General features: G+C 66.0%; 4 protein-coding genes across 4 annotated transcripts; 2 read left to right on the forward strand and 2 right to left on the reverse strand.

Annotated features, from left to right (window-relative positions):
• Positions 1–8: 8 nt before the first annotated feature.
• CHLRE_17g730300v5 (uncharacterized protein) lies at positions 9–2980 on the forward strand. The gene is made up of 2 exons (XM_001701496.2): positions 9–1811; positions 2230–2980. Exons 1-2 carry the CDS (start codon positions 84–86, stop codon positions 2623–2625), a joined length of 2124 nt encoding a protein of 707 aa, XP_001701548.1. The 5' UTR covers positions 9–83; the 3' UTR covers positions 2626–2980.
• Positions 2981–2982: 2 nt separating this feature from the next.
• CHLRE_17g730350v5 (uncharacterized protein) lies at positions 2983–7097 on the reverse strand. The gene is made up of 2 exons (XM_001701462.2): positions 6771–7097; positions 2983–3570 (listed from the first exon to the last, which is right to left on the reverse strand). The coding sequence occupies exons 1-2, from the start codon at positions 6933–6935 to the stop codon at positions 3343–3345; spliced, it is 393 nt and encodes a 130-aa protein (XP_001701514.2). The 5' UTR covers positions 6936–7097; the 3' UTR covers positions 2983–3342.
• A 178-nt stretch (positions 7098–7275) lies between these two features.
• CHLRE_17g730400v5 (uncharacterized protein) lies at positions 7276–13158 on the reverse strand. The gene has a single exon (XM_043072415.1). The coding sequence runs from the start codon at positions 12814–12816 to the stop codon at positions 8401–8403; it is 4416 nt and encodes a 1471-aa protein (XP_042914874.1). The 5' UTR covers positions 12817–13158; the 3' UTR covers positions 7276–8400.
• A 460-nt stretch (positions 13159–13618) lies between these two features.
• Positions 13619–20390, forward strand: CHLRE_17g730450v5 (uncharacterized protein). The gene is made up of 9 exons (XM_043072416.1): positions 13619–16129; positions 16347–16457; positions 16654–16857; positions 17082–17183; positions 17412–17753; positions 17940–18632; positions 18838–19064; positions 19172–19520; positions 19694–20390. Exons 1-9 carry the CDS (start codon positions 13805–13807, stop codon positions 19934–19936), a joined length of 4596 nt encoding a protein of 1531 aa, XP_042914875.1. The 5' UTR covers positions 13619–13804; the 3' UTR covers positions 19937–20390.
• The last annotated feature ends 18 nt before the right edge of the window (positions 20391–20408 follow it).

A 20408-nucleotide genomic window follows, 5' to 3' on the forward strand; every position in this document is an offset into this window, starting at 1 on the left:
CATAGCGCGAATGCACACCATAAGCTAATAGACTTGGCACACGCTTGTAACTCCGATCGAGAGCTTCAAGGACAAACGGAAACATGGCAGAGCCCGTCGAAGTCTGCCACTGGAAACGCCTGACGCCCGACATCCTTGACAAAATAGCCAGCAAGCTGCACCCCAACGAAGTGGCTGTGGGATTAAAGCTGGTCGACCGCTCGGTCTGCGCATGTCTCCGACAGCAGTACCGGGCCCCACTGCAGCTGGCGCGGGAGCTGCCGACGTGGCTCGTTGCCTCCAAGTTATCTTCCTTGAATGTTTCCGAGTTCGCGCTCGCGGACCAGCCCTGGCCGGCGTCCAGCATGGTCAGCGCATTCCTGGCGCACTTCGGCAAGCCTGAGACCTGGCGCGGCCTCACGCTGCGCCAGCGGCGCCGGCTGCTATGCTGCGCCGCATCCTCTGGCGACGCCGCTAGCTTGGACCTGGTACTGCAGCACTGCGGCTGTCACCCGCCGCAGCCGGCCCTCATCGCGGCGGTGCTGGTCGGCGACGTTCGCGCCTGCGAGAAGCTGCTAGCAGCTGGCTGTGAGTGGTCCGCGGCGCCGCTGGAGGCGGCCATGCGCGCGGGCCAGCTCGACGTGTGCCGGCTGCTGGTGTCGGCGGGCTGCCCCCTCCCCGGCTGGCCCGACCGCAAGGACGCGCTCGGCGACCTCGCCGCGACCGCGGCGCGCGGCGGCCACGAGCGAGTCTTGCTTTGGATGGAATCCGAGCCCGGCCTCGCATTTGGGCCTGCAGAGCCCTTCGACCGGCGCAAGACACACTACGGTCTGGTGTCGGCGGCTGCCGAGGGCGGCCACGTGGAGCTGATGGAGCTGCTGGACCAGCAGCAGGCCGGCGGCAACACCGCCGGGCCGCAGCTGTACAACCTCGAATCCATCGCCTACGGCTGTACGCTGGAGGTTCTGCAGCGCTACTGGGCACTCTGGGTGGAGGGGCAGGGCTGGACTGGTGGGCCGGGGCCGTACGGCATCGGCGGCGACGGCGTGCCGCCGCTGCCAGTGGGCGGCGGCGGCACGGGCCGGCTGCTGGCGGCGGCGGGCGCTAGCCCCACGCCCGACTGGGCCGCCAAGCTGGATTTCATCCGGTCAAAGCGCCCCGGCGACAGCTTTGACTGGATCCACAACTGGAACGCGGCACGCCGCGCCACGCTGCTGCCCGACCTGCTGCCGCGCCTGCTGCACCTGGCCGCCGTGGGCGTGGATTTTGAGTTCGAGTGCGACCTCGACGCCGCCTGTGTCGCGGCCGCCGGCCACGCCGACGCGCTGACCTACCTGCTTGACAACACCAGCCAGACCGTTAATGAGAGGGTGGTGGACAAGGCGCTAACCGGCTGCGGCGACGGCGACGCGGGCCGGCAGCTACAGACACTGCAGCTCCTCGCGGCGCGCGGGTGCGTGTTCGGTCCGGGGCACGTGGCGACGGCCGGCGCCGCCGGCGCCGCGGCGGGCGTGCTGCGCTGGCTCGCCGAGTCGGTGCCAGATACGGCAGCTGCCAGGGACGGCGCTGCGGGCGCTGCGGGTGCGGTTGCTGCAGCAGGCGAAGCCGGCACCGGCGCCGCCGAGGGCGAGGTCGTGATGAGCGAGACTGACGCCTGGTCGGCAGCCTTCACGGCGGCAGCCAAGGGCGGCGGTGCTGACCTGCCGCTGCTGCGGTACCTGCACGAAGTGCGCGGCGCGGCGGTGGACCTGGTGGCGGTGGCGGCGGCGGGCAGCGAGGAGGCGCTGGACTGGGCGGCGGCGGAGCTGAAGCGCGCAGGGCAGCCGCTGCCGGTGAGAGCTTGGCTTGAGAGAGCCTTTGCTACCCAAGCAAGCAATGGGGTTGAGATTGGTGGTAGAAGGGCAGAAGGGGGACTCAGGCGTACGAGGCGTGCGTGGGCGGAGCTTGGCCTGTGCCTATTTACGGAGTCCTGTAAGGCGGACTGGAGGTGGGAACTGCAGCTGCGGCTACCGGACCACCACTGGATAGATGGTGGCAGCTGGAGCGGGCAGCTAATGGGGCGGGCAGCTGGGGCGGGCTATATGGCGGCTTGACCTGCTGCGTGTGTGTTGTTGACGCGTTCAGCACACGCAACTGCATTTCACACTGACTTTCCCGGTAACACAGCGACCCTCAATGCTTCTCACCACGGCTTCTCATGGCTGATAGTTGCTGCCCCTGGCTGCTGCGTGCCGGTTGCTGCCCCTGCAGGTGTGGACGGCGGAGCAGGCATGGGAGCTGGGCGCGAGCGGCAATCGCATCGCGCTGGACTGGGTCCTGCGCAGTGGCCTGGGCCCCGCCTGGCCCGATGCGGCGTACACGATGGAAGCGCGCTTCCGCTTCCCCGCCGTGCAAGCCTGGCTGGAACAGGGCGGCGCCACGGACCGGCTTGACGATGAGGGATGGCAGCGTGTCGTTCAGGAAGGCATGCGGGTGCCCGGGAGCGATAAACGGAGGGATGCTTGGAGCCCCTGGCAGCGGCGGTGGCTGGCGGATCGCTACCTGGGGGCTGCACGGGCGCGCGGCGGCGCGGCTGCAGAGGCAAAGGCGGCGAGGGTGCTTGCGGATGTGGGGCTGGCGGCGGCTGCGGGCGGGGTGCGCAGCTAGGGGTGGAGCGGGTTTGTGGAAGAGCCTCCGGCCGTGGGTTCACGGCATGACCTTGAGCGAGAGTGAGCTTTAAACGTGTCATGTTCAGCGGCGAGTTTAGTTGTGCTGGAGGGGTGGGGCCTGGCCTGCTACCTTGAACAAATGCAAGACCACCCAGAAACATATATATAACCACGGCTGAAAGTCCTCTTGGAGAATAGCATTGGACGCAGGCGCCAAGACTTGGAAGATACATGCGCATCATGTTAAAAAGTGGATATTGTATTGGCTGGGAGCAGATGCCGCAAGGGGCGGGTGCCGGGAAGGGGGTGCGGGACCTCGCCTTTGAGTTGTGACGACAGATAGCTGACACTTTCAATGCCGAATCGGATGGACAAAGGACACGCTTCCATAACAGCAACGAAGTGATTAGCCCCCTTGAAACACGTCCCGCCTTTGAAATGACACACAGTACGACAGTAGTGCACACGCTGGGGCGCACACGCGTTCATATCATACCCATATGGGCTGCACATCTACACCCATGCATCCCATGCCAAGCATGGTCCCACACAGTGCATTGCGCCATGCATGCTGTCCACAACCTCTGCCCTGAATAACTCACACCCAACATTACGTACGGCACTGATCGAAGGTCAGCTGTATATATGTTGCTTGGACACGCACATGGCTCGATCGGTAACGCCCATCAAACACGTACGGTAATCATTCAGGTCATCAGGTCATCGAGAAATACGGCAGGTGCTCGAAGGCAAACTTGCCGTGCACCACATTCACGTATATGCAGCTGCTGGCCACGTCTCCAGAGCTGGCGTGCGCCTGGTGGCCGCGGCGCAGCCAGGGAAGCTGGTCGCGCGTGCGCGCCAGGGCCAGGTGCAGCGCATTCCCCGTCTCAAACTTGAAAAGGCCGCGGCTGATCCTGACGCCGCCGTGGGCAGCCAGCACCTGTGCAGTACGGCGCGGTAATAATGGCCAGCGGCAGTAACTTATTGTCATGCATGCGGGTGGGAATGGATGGGTCGGTGTGGAAACCAAAGTAGGGGGCACGGACAGGGGTGCTCGCCCCTTGGCAACACAATTTAACCCTTCCTTCGTGACCGCGCCTGAAGTCGTGGGTTATTAGCTGATAGAGGTTACATGTGGGACGACAGCCGTGGACTAGCCAGGGCCCCAAAAACGTACGAGACACGCACGCTCACCCGAGGAGAGACCCCCGAATGACCCCCATGCTCCTCGCCTCCGGAGAGGGGAGGAACCCCAGGCCCGGCTCACCGCAAACGCTAGCGCTGCTCACCTAAGCCGTGGGTCGGCGTCATAAGACTACCTCTTGCGAGTCCCTAAGCTGACAAGCTAGGGTGAGGCCGGTGGCGAGTCCGCTGTTGGCCCTACCAAGATAACCCCTCCAACATCATCTGACGCTAGGAATGGGTGCTGGTTCGGGACAAGGTCCCAGCGGCGCGGAGGCCGACGCAGACTCACAAACGCAGCTAGCCTGGACCAGAAGTCCGCAATCACCTCCACACCGATCCTTCGCACAACAGCAACCTCCGCAGTCCGGTCTGCAGCATCACGGCAAGCGTAAAGGCGCTGTCGGCCGTATTCCAGGGCCGCCACAGCAGCCAAGCACACGATGTCCCACACCGCCTGCGATAGCCCTGGTGGCGCCTGTACTAACCACAACTGGTTCCGTGTGATGTCCACATTCGCATGCTCCCGCATCACATCACGCAGAGCCTCCGCCACCACACAGTCCCAGAAGTGATGAACCCTAGCGCCAGCAGTCATGTGAGTCCCACACGGGCATTTCTCCACGCGTCCATCTGCGGCCCACGCCGCAAGCATCCCAAAGCCCGTGAACCCATTGACTGCCAGACGCCAGAGCGGTTCCTTGTGTCGCGGCTCCCACACCAACGCCCACAGCCGCGCCAGGGCCGCCCGCAGCGCATGAATCGCTTCCGCTGGCGGCGCGGCGCCGCTGTAGGCCTCCTGGATGAAGGCCAAGTGACGCACGCGGAGCGCGTCGTACGCAGGCGCAAGTTGAAGCTGGGTTGCCTGCTTCACCGTAAGGGTCAGCAAGGGCACGTCAGCCGCGCCATGCCGCCACCCCAGGCTCTGCGCAAGCAGCAGCCATACCTGGGGGGCAGGAGGCGCGGAGGCCGCGCCGCCAGGCGCATGCAGTGTGGCCGACGCCGCCACCCTCCACGCCGCCGGTACACGGGCCAGCAGCGCGGAGAACTGGGCAGCAGCATCCGGGCCGGACTGCAGCTCCGGCGGCACGCGCGCCATATCCGTAATGCGCAGGATGGGGCGCAGGACGGACCGCTTGTACTGTATAGTGCAGCGACGTGCGAGGCGCGGCCCGAGCGCACCAGCCGGCTTGGAAGCCACCAGCTGGCGCACCGCGGCCAGCGCCTCCCAGCACCGCACTGCCGTGCCGAGCGTGAGCAGACCCGGCAGCGCCATGAGAGCTGGGAAGTCACGTTCCAAGCCACCCGCCTGAAGCCCCGCCGCACACGGCAAGACTGGATTGCCCCAGAGCGGAAGTGCAAAGCACCAGGGCCCGGGCACCAGCACAGCCGGGCGTAGGATTGTGACCGGAGGCAGGTAGCTGAGGGCACCCAGGAGGCGCACGAGGGCCGGGCAGGTTGCCGCCACCGGCTGGCCGAAGATTGCACAGCCATCGGCAGCGGGTCCGACACCGCCGGCCGCCCGCTGCATCGTCAGGACGCAGAGGGGGTGGGCGGCCGTGTGTAGCTGCTGCACCGCCAGGGCGGTGGCGGCGGCTGTCCACGGCGGTACGTAGGTGCCAGCCGCAGAGCCGTGCATGTGCTGCAGCCAGCGCACAGCCAACACAGCGTGTCGGGCGCGCACGTGTTCCACCACCGGCAGCAGTCCAAAGCCGCCATCGCGTGGCGGCAGGGCGACGCAGTCGGAGGGGAGGCCGGGAGGTCGGGCCACTCATCTACACATGCTGTTCCAAAGTGTGCCACCTGGCGTGTTTTTGGGGTCTGGCGTGCGCCCCAGCCCGCCTTCAAGGCTGCGACCAAGTGTAACAGACTATTTGTACCCTGACGCGCAACCCAGCTGCGCGCCATTAAATTTTGAGGGCGTTTGCTGTGAGAAAACGCTGGTCAAAGCAGATGCACTTTGTGGGGTGGGTGAACGAAACGCGTTGACTCTTATGTTGAAAAATAGCCAGCTCGCCCAGCACCTTTACTTTTTTGCAAGCGCCAAGATCGGCCGAAGGGATGCAAAGCGCGGGACCGGTTCGCCCCCCATTGTGCAACCTCTCCAAGGCGCCTATGCGTGATGCATCGTATATAATGGATAGATCAGGATGATCTGTATTCTATACGCGCGCACGGTTCCCCTGAAGCGCAGCGAGCGAGCCAAATGCACCACTAGCAAGCTTGCCCGCGGACGCGACTTACTGTGCATTGCTGAGATCTTCGGATGTATTGAATAAGGATCTATTTGTAGAACTAATTATGTGCGCACAGTGCTTCCTGCTGACTGATTGACTTACAATTTCAGACATCCTTAATCGCTCAACCTTTGCGGTTTGGCATTCGTCATAATATATTTGGAAGCTCTCTATGTTTCTGGTGTGCTGGCCGCGGCCTATTCGCCCCGAACGTGCCTGACTGACGCGCGCCGTCCGTTCGCGTGCGAGTGCCCTCCTGTATGGGGGGGGCGAGCGCCCCCCGAAACCCCCGTGGCCCCTCCCTTTGGCGTAGGAACACCGCCCGTGCTTGTATGCTGGTGCCTACACTACCGTACGATGCTTGCATCCCGTGCGGGGGGAGGGAGTGCCCCTCCCCCCAATGCCCCCCCCCCTCCCCATCGGCGCAAAATAAACTTCCGCGAAGATGAGTGGCCAGGGGCTGAGTTCCGGCGACAGATGACTGATGCCAGCCCACTACACAAACACTGGGGCCCCACGCACAGCCATCACGCCCGGTCACGCCCTGCCAACTAACGAGCAAGGCGCAAGGCTGAGACACAGTGTCCTCACATCGCGCACACCGAGGGACTAGCCACCCGCAAGCCACACTACTACGTCGACCCACCATGCTTGCCACCACTACGTAAGTGCAGCCGCAACCCGCGCCGCGACCCGTATGTTAATTCAAGCGAGGCCCTACCTGCTCGACAGAGTCCACGGTGCGCGCGTCCGACTGTCCGACGGCATCCTCGAAAGGGCCTCCTGTTGCGGCCTCATGGAACGCTGCGTCGTTCCAGTCCAGATGCAGCAGGGGGTCCATGTCGCCTCCAACCGGCGAGCCCGCGCTCCTCAGCCTCAGCAGCATCTCGGTCCGCTGTGGCTCGCTGCTTGTTTTGAACTTGTCATATCCACCATGAGTCTGGTCCCGCTCGCTGGCGTCAAACATCGTAGATGTGCCCTGTCAGCAAGTAAACTTGGGTGTCGTGGCAGCGTCTTACAGCACTACAGAGGCACTACCGAAGCGAACAATTGTGATACCATGCGCCGAGAACTGTGCGGCGGGAAATCTGGGCGATAGGGTTTGCATGGGCACGAGTGCGCTCAGGGGTTCGCTGCGGTCGCCCCTCCTCCTCCCCGACTCCGCCTGGTCATCGTGTGCGAAACGGCGTTGGCGAGTACTGCTTGATAGTCCACGTACGTAAATCAACAATTGTTCTTTACATACAAGCTTTCCCAGCTGGCCATCACCAAACAGCTGTCGTTGCCCTCCGTGCCCTCCTTGCAATCCGTGCCCATGCTTGTGCCCTTCTCCATACCGTATTGCCCTGGCCCAATGATAATGAGAAACAGTCCACCCAAATGCCCATGTCTGTAACTGCCTGCCACGGTTGTGTAACACTGGTATGGACTCCGTGCGTTCATCCCATGTGCAGGACCGCACGTATTCGTCCGTCCAGTACGTGCGGTGGCCCGCAACCAACCATTGAAAGCAGTGCCGCCATGGCAGGTGGCACTGGGGCACGCCTAGTACCAGCCAGCGTCAGCTTTGCGTCAGCAATCCGCCATCCTGCCAGCAAGTCAGCCATGTCTCGGTGCAGTAACTCCGGCGTTGAACCAGCCACGCAATCTTGCCTTGCCGTTGCAAGTTGCCTTTAATGTTGGGTCTGGGAATACGCTGCACACTTCGGGACAACGCCAACCCCTGACCCTGTCCCCAGTACCGTGGTCCAGCCTTCCCTACAGGCCCCTCCTTTCCAAGTCCTACCCCCACTTACTCGCCTACGCACTAACGCACACGGGCATCACACGCACACAGCATCACCGACACATACCTTTCCCCTTGTGCTTTCCTAACACACGCACAGCGTCACATACACGCACACTGGCAGCAACCGCATAAAGCATTTACAAGAGCCCCTCGTGATAATGGGCGGTGGGCGTGCCGTACGTGCGGCCGTGTGGCACGCGGTAAGCACACGCACTATCTCCGCCATACGAATGGCGTGCCGCTGCTGCGAGCCCCCACGCATGGTGGCCCCAGCCCTCGCGCAGCGTTAGTGCGGGGCCAGCGCTATCCAGCATGCTGCACTGCAGCCCCACACGAGCAGTCGCCACGTGAATGATCAAGCAAGCGCACGTGCATGCCCGGCCATCACGTTGCGCCGGCCCCTGAACGGTAGGACCATGCAATGCCTGCCAAAGGCACAGTCGCACAAACACAGACGTCCACCTAGTGGCTACCAGCCTCAACCCGCCCCTGCCGCCACCTTATCCGCCGCCCCGGCCGCCTCTGCCTTCTGGACCGCCGCCCCGCCGGCTGCCTCCGCCTTCTAGACCGCTTCCGTGGCTGCCTCCGCCTTCTGCTGGACCGCTTCCCTGCCTGGCGACAATCCCTGAACAGCTTCCCGTGCGTGTCTCATGCTAGGGCACTCCCTCTCGTGCCCGCCCTGCCGCCAGTGCTCCAGCTGGCAGGCGCCGCAGCAGTACCGCACCGCCTTGCAGCGCGCGCACACCTTGCCGGCGCCCGGCAGCAGGAGCGCGCTGGGGCCGTCCAGGCTGCGGCACGCGGGGTTGCAGCAGAGCTCTGCGCGACCCTCACTGTCCAGCAGTAGCTCGGATGTGTTCATGAAACTGTACGACCGGATTTGCGAGCGCCCTTCAGCAGCTGCGGTTGCAGCAGCGCTTGTCGGCACGTCCATGGAACTCCGCAGCAGTCTTCGTCCCAAGTTTGCGGGCATCGTCACGAACTGGTGCATGGCAACACTGCTGGGATCCGCCAGACCGTATCGCTCAGGAAGCTCGTCCCACAGAGCCGACGCGGCCGCCCACCACTCCTCTCGCCGCGCCACCCGCGCTTGCGCCTCCGCCGCTGCAGCCGCTGCGGAGGCGGCCGCCTGCTGCTGCCGGCCGCCGCGCCGCTGCTGCACCTTCGTCCCCGCCCCTGACGCCGCCCCTGTTGTCGCCCCTGACGCTGCCCCTGCCGTCGCTGCTGCCGCCGCCCCTGCTCTTGCAGCAGTCGAAGCCGCAGTGGTTGTGGCGGACTGTGGCGGGTGCTCCTGCGCTTGCCGGCACAGCAGCAGCAGATACGCCTCTAGCCGCGGCCGCTGGCGCAGGCCGAACCGCTGCAGCGCCTGCACCAGAAGAGCCCCGTCTTCCATGGCGCAGAGGGGGTTGAAGTGAACAAGCTCCGCGTCGACATACTTAGCATCATCAAGCCAGACGTCCACGACCGCTAGCTCCGATAAATCCATCACCGCTGTGGCAGTCGCGAGGGCCAAGCGGTGAGCGTCCCCGCTGCCAGCTGCACCACCGCGCTGGCCGCGGCCGCCGCGGCCGTCGCGGGCCCGACGCGCGTCTGCTGCACCTTCCATGCCGGCGCCACCACCACCGCCAGAGCCACCGCCAGTGCCAGCACCAGCGCCATCGCGGCGGCCTGCCGGCGGCGCCGCTGCCGTCTTCGCAGGCTGCTGCTGCTGTGTGCCAATCAGGGCCAGGAGTGCCAGCGCCGTGCGGAAGTGGGAGCACGCGCGCTTGAGCTGCTCCTGCACGTGCATGCGCAGACCTGCAGCACCCATGAAGACGCTCCAATAAGTGGCCGCCTGGCGGGCTTGCACGCTCCTAAACGCAATGGCCATGTCTGGTATGGCTTGCTGCTGCTTGCCCTGGCCGTGCCCCTGCTGCTGCTCCTGCCCCTGCTGCGTCTGCCCCTGCCCTGGCTGCCCCTGCCCCTGCTGCGTCTTCCCCTGCTGCTGCTCCGGTACCGCACCTGCACACTCGCCAGACCGCAGTGTGCAGGTGCGGTACCGCCACGTGGCCTCTACCCAATGGCGGCCCAGCCACACCAGGCTGCGGTTCAGGCGGCTATCCAGCAGCGGCTCACACACAGCCGCACTCATGGGCGCCGGGTTGCCCTCGCGAGTCAGCTCCGCTGCCATGAGCTGGATGGCGTTGTCGCTCAGCAACACAGGCAACCACTGCAGCGCCGCCCAGTCCGCCAGCAGCTGCGGCGTCTGCGGCGCCTGCGGCGATGGCGCCTGCGGCGGCGTCTGCACCGCTGCCTCTGCCTCCGCTGATGTCGGCCCCGCCGCCGTCGCCGTTGACGCCGGCCCCGCAGCAGCCGGCGGTATGGAGCATGTGGAGGAGCCAGCTGGCCGCCAGACAGCAGCAGGTGCGTGTGTGCGCGCGGCGGGCGCGGTTCCACAAGCGCCAGGGGCGGATGGGTTGCAGCAGAGCCAGTTACTGAGGGCGAGCTCAAATGCTTTCTCGGGCTCGGCCGCCGCCACTGCCGCTGCCTCTGGTTGTGCTACGCCTGCCAGCTCCGCCGCCACCCCTGCTGCAGCTGCCCTGGAGGCCGCCGCGCGCCCTATCACCGCCACCACCGCCTGCTGCTGCTCTAGCATCGCCGTCAAAAACAGGCAAAGCCGGCCCGCCAGAAACCGGCGTACGGTAGTGGCCATGGAAGGTGCGACTCCTGCTGCTTCCTCGGCGACGACTGCGTCAACGGCCGTCGCCGCCGCCCGCGCCAGCGTCGCCACCAGCGGCACCACCTCCTCCACAGCCCCGTGCGCCAGCACCGCAGGCCACACGCCCGACTGGCACAGCAGCGTCCCAAAGGCATAACATGCAGAGCAGGCGTCGGCGTGGCAAGCGACGCCAGCACCGCCACCACCACGACCGTGGCTAGCGGCAGCCGAGGACGGCGCTGTCACTGCCGAAGCCACCCCCGCCATCGCCCTCCGCAGCAGCTGCTCCAGCGCTCGCAGCAGCCCCGCGTCCAGCGCGCACCGCAGGCTGTAGCTGCAGCCGCTGCCGGTGTCAAGCGCGATGCCGGCCGCCGCTCCGGCTGGCGCTGGTGCCGGCGCTGTTGTCGTTGTTGCCGCTGTTGCTGTTGCTGCGGCTGCGGCTGCCTGCTGCGGTGCGGGCGGCGGGCCCGCCATCTTTACCATCGCCGGCACTACTGGAGACGCCAAAACCGCCGCCAGGCCGTGAAATGCCGACAGCTGGTGCCCATTGCAAGACGGCGTCACGGCGCCAGGGAGCGCCGGCAACGCGGTCGCTACAAGCGCCCACACCTCCCGCAGCCGTGCCGCAGCCTGCTGCGGCTGCTGCAGCTGCAGCTGCTGCCCCAGCACGCGCAGCAGAAGGTGAAAGCCCACCCACCACCGCCGCCGCGCCGCCGCCAGCTCCTGACCATTGAGGCCGACCGCAGGAACGGCAATCTCTGCCGAATAAAGAGTCCGAAGCAGCGCCAAGCAGAACAGCGATTCGGCTGCCTGCTGCTGTTCCGCCTGCTGTTGCTGGTGCAGCGGCTGAAGCGGCTGCGACTGCTGTGGCTGTAGCAGCTGCGGCTGCGGCGGCTTTGGCTGTGGCTCTGGCTGCGGCTGTAGCGGCTCAGCAGGCTGCTGCTGCGGCTGCTGCTGAGCCAACGACGCAAGTTCCCGGCGGCGGCGGGATTGGATGCGCGCAGTGGCGGTGGCAGCCGCCGCGCGGGTCACCAGGTCGGAGTGGCCCGGGGGGCAGAACGCGAAGACATGTGCGGCCGACTCAATGGCCGCAAACATGTACGTGAAAGCCCTGACCTCCGCTTGGCTATACTGCGCAGCCCTGCCACCTGCGGTTGAAGCACTGCTGCCGCCTCTGCCGCCGCCATCGCCGCCGCGACTGCTGCTGCCGCTACCGCCACCCCGCCCTGCCGCCTGCTGCTGGCCCTGCCCCTGGACCTGCTGGTTCTGCTTCCGCGCCCGTGCCTCGTTGACCTCCTCATCCTCGTCCTCGTCCTCCTCCTCTTCCTCGTCATAAAAGCGGTCAATACTAAACTGCAAGGCGCTAAGTGAGAGCCACTGCAGCGCAGGCCCCGACAAAATGCGGCGGAGCAGCTCTGGGCGCCGTGCCCCGGCCTGCCTAGCAGTAGCAGCAGCAGTAGCAGCCGCAGTAGCGGCAGCAGGCACGCTGGATGCGGAGGCAGTAGCTGGCGCAGCAGAAGCAGCAGGGGCAGTAGCACGCTGGGTTGTCGGTGTTGCTGTCGCGGACGCGGTCAGTGCGGGACCCGGCTGCTGTGGCTGCTGCCGCTGTGGCGGCTGCGGCGGCGGCCAGCTGTGCAAGTGCAGCAGTCTGGTGATGTGGACTCGCAGTGATTGCTCCAGCGTCCGCAGCTCCTTCCGTGAGGCCGCTGCCAACTGCCGTTCACACTGCGCTCGCGCTTCTGCCTGCCCCGCCTCCTCTTCTTCGTCCCATTCCTCCTCCTCCTCCTCCTCCTCCTCCTCCTCCTCCTCCTCCTCCTCCTCCTCCTCCTCCTCCTCCTCCTCCTCAGCTGGCCCCACTCTTGCAATTCCTATCGCCAGCTCCAGCCACAGCAGCGCCGAGGCTGCATGCTCCAATACACCGCTGCGGGCCAGCTCGGCGAGCAGCTCGGTGTGCAACGGCCCGTTGGGGCTGTCGTCCGACAGGGCTTGCATGAGTGTGGTAGTAGCCAACAAAACAGGCACGACTGTCTGCAGCTGCAGCTGGACCGCGTCATCCAGCACAGCCGCATGATAGGGCATCTGCTGTTCGCCGTCGCGGCCATTGTCTCGGCTGCTGCTGCTGCTACTGCTGCTGCTGGCCACATCGCTCACGTCAGCGATGCTGCTCGCGGCATAATCTGCGAACGAGCATTCCGCTGCTACGGCGGTACGAACGGCCGCCAGGATCTGGGCGTAGACGTTGAGGGTGTCGCCGCGGAGGATCGCGAGAGCTAGCGTCGGCATCGCCGGGTCATGTCGCTGTAGCGCGCCCCAACATAGGAGGGAAGTGCACCGAAACCACTGTTGGCTGCAAGAATCCTCTACGTCTACGGCTAGCAGCCTCGCCGCGCACGCGTGCGCCGAGATAACGGAGAACAGGAATCCTGGGCACTCCCGCTCCACCGAGGCAAAGGTCCCCCCCTGCAGCTTCTCGCGTACTGTGGCTGTCACATGGCGACATTTGTAAGCATTGGGCGCGTTAGTTGGGTTTGAGGTAAAGTGGTCGAGGATTGCTTTGGAATTTGCGAGGGAAGGCCTGAAGCATAATTCCTTCATTCTGTTGGCGGTGCAGATAGTTTGAGTTCTGGTAATTGTAGCGAACAAGTTGCTCAAGTCTTGACAGCTCGGCATGCGCGGTGCCGCGGTGGGTTGAGAGGATGCCATGCGGTCGAACTCAGAAGCCTGACACACTGCCGTTTCAGCACACGGTGAAATCGGGCCAGGGCGCCGCCCTAACGGGGCGTGGGATAAGGTGCTGGCGTACTTGCGGCAACTGCCTGCCGGCGCCCACCTGCCGCCCAGTGCCGCCCTCCACACCCTCACCACCGGCAACATTCTGCGGAGGCGCTGCAACACCCACAAGATTCAAGAGGAGGAGAAAGAGGACTGTGGACTGGTCACGACACGGCACGGCATGGGCACACTCATACCACGGTGTAATAGGGTGCGGGTTGTGCGGGGGTTGCCTGCCCGCAGGGGGAGGAAGCTCGGGCGGGGGAGAATGAATAATGATAATTGCAAATTTATTGATTGCATCTATTACATTCGGCATCATCAGAGCATGCGTCAAACCGCTTGATTTTATATGAAGCGCACGTAGACAGCTGCCGCTTGCACATAGACAGCTTGCCTGTTTGCCCACTTGATGGTCTGCTTAGCTTAGTACTATATGACTATGTAGTATCCGTCTTCAGTATCTGGAAATTGCAGTCGGCTAACGCCGAGGCTAGCGATGTCGGAAATGCTGAACTTGGACGTGACTCGCTGCAATTTAAAAATCCAATCAGCAACATGCCCACCTCAGCCAACTCATACGGTGCGCCATGCTCCTGGCCCAGGCGGGCAGGCCCTCAGGGCCCCGCCGAAGCCCGCCACTGATGCTCGGAGCGCCTGGGTCTGCCAAGCCGGCACCTGCATGGAGCTGCCGGCAGCTGCGCTTACGGAGGGTTCCTTCGACGTGCCACACGCGGCTGCGCGGGAGCTGGGCATCACGGATGGGATGAGCGAGTACATGTGGCGCCCGCCTGCGGACTGGGGCCCCTCCCTGCAACTTCAGGACAGGACGCTGCGGGCTGCCCATCTGCCAGCACACGCGCAGCCCCACACGAGCAGCGGCAGCCGGAGCAGCGGCGGTCGGGGCCGGAGCGTGGCAGCTGAGGAGCGGCTGCGGGTGGAGGCGCCGGGCTTCCGGCCGTGTGCCATCCTGTGTATCGGCACGGGGCAGCAGGCGTCCCTCGAATACTACCTTGAAGCAGAAGAGGTGCTGGTGCAACCGGCGGCGGAGGCGGAAAAGATGGAGAGCTCGGCAGATCAAGCAGGGCGGGCGGAGCCAGCGCCTGAATCACAGCCACAGCCCGCGCCGGGCACAGTTACCGGCGGGCGGCCCAGTGCGGAAGGCGGCGGGCAAGGCAGCGTGCCGCCGGCGGCCCCGCCCTTGCCTGCTGGCAGCAGCCTCGTTGCCGCTGCGTCCAGCGGCGCTGACCCCTTTTCGCCGCAGCCGCTGCCACCAGCGCCGGGCCCACCAACGGTGCTGGGGCAGCGGTCAGGTTGGCGAGCTTGCGGGATGCAGGAGTGGCTCTGCGCCGCAACCGCCGCGCTGCCTGCAGCTGTTGATCACGGCGGCAGCGGTGACAGCGGCCGCGGCGCCCCGGGCGCAGCGGCAAACGGATCAAGGGCAGGGGCCATGGCAACGCGGGTGGCGGTGGCTGGGTCTGCGGCGGCACAGGCGTCCTCGGCGGCAGCGCTGGTGGTAGGCGGGCACCGGCTGTCGCTGCAGCTCGTGCTCGCGGTGACGCGCGACGGCTGCCTCCGGAGCCTGGTGGCACAGCTGGTGCCGTGGCGCCAGCACCACCACCGCTGCGACGGCGGCGGCGATAGCGACAATCATGGCGGGCAGGAGCAGGGCGAGGCGAGGCGAGGCAGCCATCAGGGCGCCAGCAGTAGGCTGGGGTGCGGCGGGCGGGTGGGCAGCCACCAGGTTGACAGTGGCAGCGACACTGGTGGCGACAATGGCAGTTGTGGAGGCAGTGGAACTTGCACCCACGATGGCGGCAGCGGCAGCAGCGCTGCTGCCAGCGCAGGCGCAGGCGCAGGCGCAAGCGCGCGAGCGGGCAGTGGCGCCGCGGCTGCCAGCAACCCAAACACCGCCCGGAGTGCCGCGGCCGCAGATGCACCACAGCACCAGCAGTATTGCGACAGCAGCCTCGCCCGCGACGCTCTGGCGCCCTGCTCGATCGCCCGCCAGGTCGGCAGCACCTGCAGCGTGCCTGCCGCAGCGTGTGGGTCCGCCGCGACGCCCCGCGACCCCAGCAGCTGTGGGGGCTCGCTGCAGGCGTCGCCTGCAAGCGCCAGCCTCTGCCTGTCTGGGTCCGCCGCGGGCCTCGGGCGCCGGAGCTCTGGGTCCTTGGGCGGCTGTGGCGCTAGCAGCACCTGCACCTTCACCTCGCGGCCGTCGCCACCTGCGCCGCCGGCAGGGGCACCAGCGGTGACAGCGACGGCAACAGGGGCGCCGGCAGCGGCCTGCCTGTACACGCATGTCGCCCAAGCAACAGCAGACTTGCGGCCGAGGTCAGGGTCCGCCGGGGAGACCGTGACCGTTGCAGTGCAGGGTCCACCGCAGCTGGCTGCGGCCACGGCCCGCTTTCAGGAGGTGGCGGCTGTGCCTACCACCGCCGGTGGCGCAGCACCCGCAGCACCTGGTGCCGAACGCACGCCATCAGACGCGAACTCGGACAGCCAGCAGCGGGCTGTCAGCCCGGCCGCGACGCCGGCAGCAGCCGCGTGCCCACTTGCTGCAGTGAGCCCGGCCACGAAGCCGGCAGCACGTGCGGCTGCTGCTGAGGTGCCGCTGGCGGCGGAAAAGCGACCACGTGCGCGTGCTAGGGTGCAGGAGGCGGCGGCAGCAGCCGCCAGCTGTGGGGCCTATGCAGGGCCGGGACCAGGCTCAGGGTCAGGGTCAGGACCAGGACCAGGGCCGGCCACGCGGCGGGCGTCACGGCACACGGGGCCCTTTGTGGAGGGGCATGACGTGGCGCTGGGGCCTGCAGGGGACGGCTTGGTGGGTGCACGGGCTGATTGCAGGGGGACGTGCCTCTGGTTGCGGGAGCGGGACGGGAGCTAGCTTGGGAAGAGGTGGGCTGTTGCGGGCCTCAGGGTGTGTGTGCAGCAACCGATGCGCCATCAGGCGCGCTGCAACGACCGTACACCGAATCTTCATTCCTGAGGCGTTCGCTGATGCTGTCAGGGTTTGTGTTGCTGCGTGGCGGTCGCTGCAGGGAGAGCTCGTGTTTAGGGTGCTGCCGCCGTTCCCTCGCGGCACACACGCGGCTTACAAGTCTGTGGCCGAGCTGGTGAAGACCGGCTTCGGCCGAAACAACGGCAAGACGGTACGTGGGAGGAACGGCATATCAAGGCGATTGCAGGGGACGAGCGTCGTGGGTGCAGGCACCAGATAGGGTTGGCTGTTGGCTCGCCGTCTTTGGCGCTCCAATTTACATCCGCGACAACAGCCCAGGTTAGCGACCTCGCTAGCTCGCTAACCTGCTCTTCCTCATGCGCTAATGCAACGACGAGTGAATGCAGATTGACGACTGTGTGGAGGGCCGACTCGACAACTCGCTCTGCTGCGGCGTCTGGCTGCGGCCGCCGGCCGGCATAAGCGGTAGTGGCGTCGGTGGCGTCCGCGGTGGCGGTGGCGGTGGCGGCGGCCCCAGTACCCTGCTGGCTGCAGCCACCATCCACCTCATCACGGCCGGCGGCGGCAGCGAGGGCAGGCACCTGCTGCTGGTGCGGCAGCAGCACAGCTGGGCTTGGGGCTCGGGACTCGCCAGCTAGGTTCCGTGGCTATAGCTTCCTCACGTCCGAACTCGAAGACTGCCCTTCTATAAACTGTACCCAGGGACCAGATACCTATGGACCGTGCCAAGAGATATTGCTGGAGGTTGCGTTATGCGTGTTGCGTGTGTGTGTGTGTGTGTGTGTGTGTGTGTGTGTCTGCTCCCTCGCCGCAGGTCCGCTACATGACCACGGTCGCGCCGCTGCGGCGTGCGGCGGCCCTGGGCTCTCAGCTGGTGCGCTGCCTGCAGCTGGTGGCGCTGGAGCAGCAGCACACGGTGGGTACTTGCGGCTACCGTATGTGTGCAAGCAAGTTCGTGTGTGTTTGATATTGTGTGTATTGCCGCGCATGTTATGTCCGTATGGCTCAGGGGTGTGGGGTCTTCGCAATGCAGGCTGGTGCGCATGTGGTACAACACAACCCACAGATGCCCATGCCCTTTCAAGATCCCATAGCGTCTTGCCTGGCTCACTCGCTGGCTCGTGTCGCTCTCATTTCGCCGCAGCGCATGGCCGTAGTGGTCATGGATGCCAGCGTCAAGCCCTTCTGGGCCCTCATGGGCTTCCAGCCCAAGCAGGCAACGCTCGGCGGCCCCGGCTGCTACGTCACCGCGCACACCAGCAGCCAGTGCGCCCGGAACGCGGGCCCCTGCGAGGTTTGGTTCGCGCCCCTCGAGCAGGTGGCCAAGGAGGCTGCGGGCGCGACTGCTATGGCTGGGGCGGGGGCAAGGAGTGCCGCGGAGCTTGCTGCCGGCAGTGCGCGCAGCAGCAGGCGCGGCGCGGCGGCGACGACGGCAGCGGCTGCGGTGACAGCCGGGCTTACCGGTGTTGCCGCGGCGAAGCAGGTGGTGAGCGATTGCAGCAACTTCACGTGACAAGCAAGGGCTGAGCAAGTCTCGCACTCACAAGATACGACACATGTGTGCTGCACGCCCTGACACCACGCCCTGACACATGCAAAACCTGATATCTGTCCTCTCTACCCTTGCGCATTTTTGAGTTACAACACACGCAACCCGCACGCAACGTCACAGGTTGCCGCGCTAGCCGCAGCTGTGCGCGCCAAGCTCGTGGTCCCTGAGCGGCGCAGCAAGCTGCTGCATGAAATCCAGAAGCAGCAACAGCAGCAGCAGCAGCAGCAGCAGCCGGGGGGCCAGCACGAGAACCCGCACTGCCACCCGCACAAGCCAGACGGAGAGGGGGGTGGCAGCAGGCGTGCCCAACGCAGCAGCGGTGTCAGCGGCCTCGCCGGCCCCGGCAGCGGCAGCGCCAGCAGGCGCACGACCAGGGAGCCGTCGCCCGAGGGGGAGCAGGAGCAGGAGGAGGCGCAGGGGGAGGAGGAGCAGAAGGAGGTGTGGGGGGCTAACACTGCAGAGGACACAGCTGCAGTTGCGGTTGGTGACATGGGCCGTGGCGCATCTCTGCCCATGATGACTGCCTCGCCGGCGCTCTCCGATAAGCCGCTATCACCAGAGCCATGCAGCCCGGCAAGCCCGGCAAGCCCCATCAGCCTGGCAAGCCCGGCAGGCTCCACCGGCGGGCCTGTGGCACGGCCGGCCCCGGGCGCGTGCGGGCTCCCGGCAGGAGGGCGTGTAGCAGCTGTAGGCGCAGTCGCAGGCACCAGCAGCAGCAGTAGCAGTAGTGGCGGGGTGCCGCCGGCCGCCGGGGCTGCGGTGGGGCTCGCCGATCAGCTTCTGCCAGCGCTTGCACGGAGCCTTGGGTCATTGGTGAGGAAGCTGGTGATACCGTACCCCCGTGGTGCCGTGTCGTGTCCGTTGTGTTTCAGTACACCGTGTCAGCCACCGCGTACGTTGCCCATCCTTGCTGCTCCCTGGTTTGGACGCTGAGCTCTGCTGATCGTCGTGGCGGTGGCGGTGACGGTGGCATTGACGGCGGCTTGCGGCTGTTGCCTGGCATCTCTCACCCGTGCAGGCGCACCTGGCGGTGGACGCGCTTCGCCGCCACAAGGCCGCGGCAACAGCACCAGGGGCGGCTGCGGCAGGAACGGCTGCGGCAGAGGCGGCTGCATCAGGGGCAGCAGGCCAGCTGCCGCCGCTGTGGGCTGCAGACGTGCGCGGGGGCGTGCTATTGCGGCTGGACGGGGCGCCCGTACCCGGCCTCAAGCTGTGGCTTACGCCTGCGGGGCCGACGGCGTCTCAGTGAGCTCTGCACCGTGTCATGTAAACGGGAAGGCCTCTCGATTCACGTGTTGCATGCGCCGGCCGCCTATGATGACACGTTTGACGCCGTGCACGCCACGTCACAGGGCACCTGAGGTGGAAGGCACGGCGGCACGGACGGAGAAAGCCCGAGAGGAGGAGGAGGACGGGTGCGAGGGCCACGGTCCTGGATGCGCCCCCGGCTGCAGCTGCTGCGTGCTGCTGCGTCTCCCGTGGGGCGGCTGTGGCGCGGGCAGCACCACCGACGGGGAAGCCGAAGGCTGCAGCGCACCGACGCCGCTAACTGCGCCTGGGACCACGCCTGCATCCGCATCCGCATCCGCATCTTCAGCAGCGCTGGCGCCGGGGCACCTGGTGCGAGCGACGGCGTTGTGCGGGGAGCTGTGGGCGGAGCTGGACACGTTGCTTGTGGCGCGGGGCCGGCGGCAGCAGCAGGTGCGGGAAGTCTGGCGGTCTCGCCCTGGAGTGAGCGCCAGACCTACAGCTACACCAAGTAACATCAAGGAGCAAGCAGGGTTCTGTTGGGGGGGGGCGGGCGGCCGTTGCGTTGTCCCACGCACCCGTCCATCTGAGTCCCCTCCGGCCCTCCCGCTCGCCCCGGATTGCAGGCGGCTCTGCAGGTGCTGCTGCTCTGGCTGCACATGCTGGCTGCGGAGGGCGGCGCGGGACCACACGGCGAGGGCAAGGGCGCTGAGGGCGGCGGTGGCCTCGAGAGCGGGGGCCACAAGCGTGTGAACAGGGCCGCGGACACGGGCCCGGGCTGGGGCTCGGGAGGTGGAGGCTGGGGCGGGGTAGCGGCAGGAGGAGACGGGCCGCGGGTCCGCTTTCGGGTACTGGGTGCTCCGAGCTAACCTAAGCATGCGTGGTCCTGGGTACTGCTGTTGTCGTACGCTGTTTGGACTGCTGCGGGATGTGTGCTGCGGTGGGCTGCGTGCAAGTTGCAGGTGGCAGTAGGAGGCTTCGCGCGGGTTTGGCTCATTGGCGGGCAGGTGTCGGCACGGTGAGATGGTGCCTCTTGCACGCATGGGGAGGTCTGACTGAGGGATGATGGCCATCTTATAATTGATTGACGTGTGGATGGATGCGGGACGTGCACGGCGGAGCGTGCGGCGTGCCCCCTGGCGGTGCGGCGGGCCACATGCCCAGCCAAACGGCCAGGGTTTGGGCACGGCCGCAAATGGCGGGAACCTGACACCGCTGTTTAACTACTCCGGTGTCAATGGTGTAGGTCATACGGCCACATTAGGTAAATATGTATCAATATCGTGCTGGTGTAAACACCCTGCATAATTTTCAACCCGAGCCATTCGGCTTTTCGCACTC

This window comes from Chlamydomonas reinhardtii, chromosome 17, assembly GCF_000002595.2.
Source record: "Chlamydomonas reinhardtii strain CC-503 cw92 mt+ chromosome 17, whole genome shotgun sequence".
In the NCBI taxonomy this organism is placed as follows: domain Eukaryota; kingdom Viridiplantae; phylum Chlorophyta; class Chlorophyceae; order Chlamydomonadales; family Chlamydomonadaceae; genus Chlamydomonas; species Chlamydomonas reinhardtii.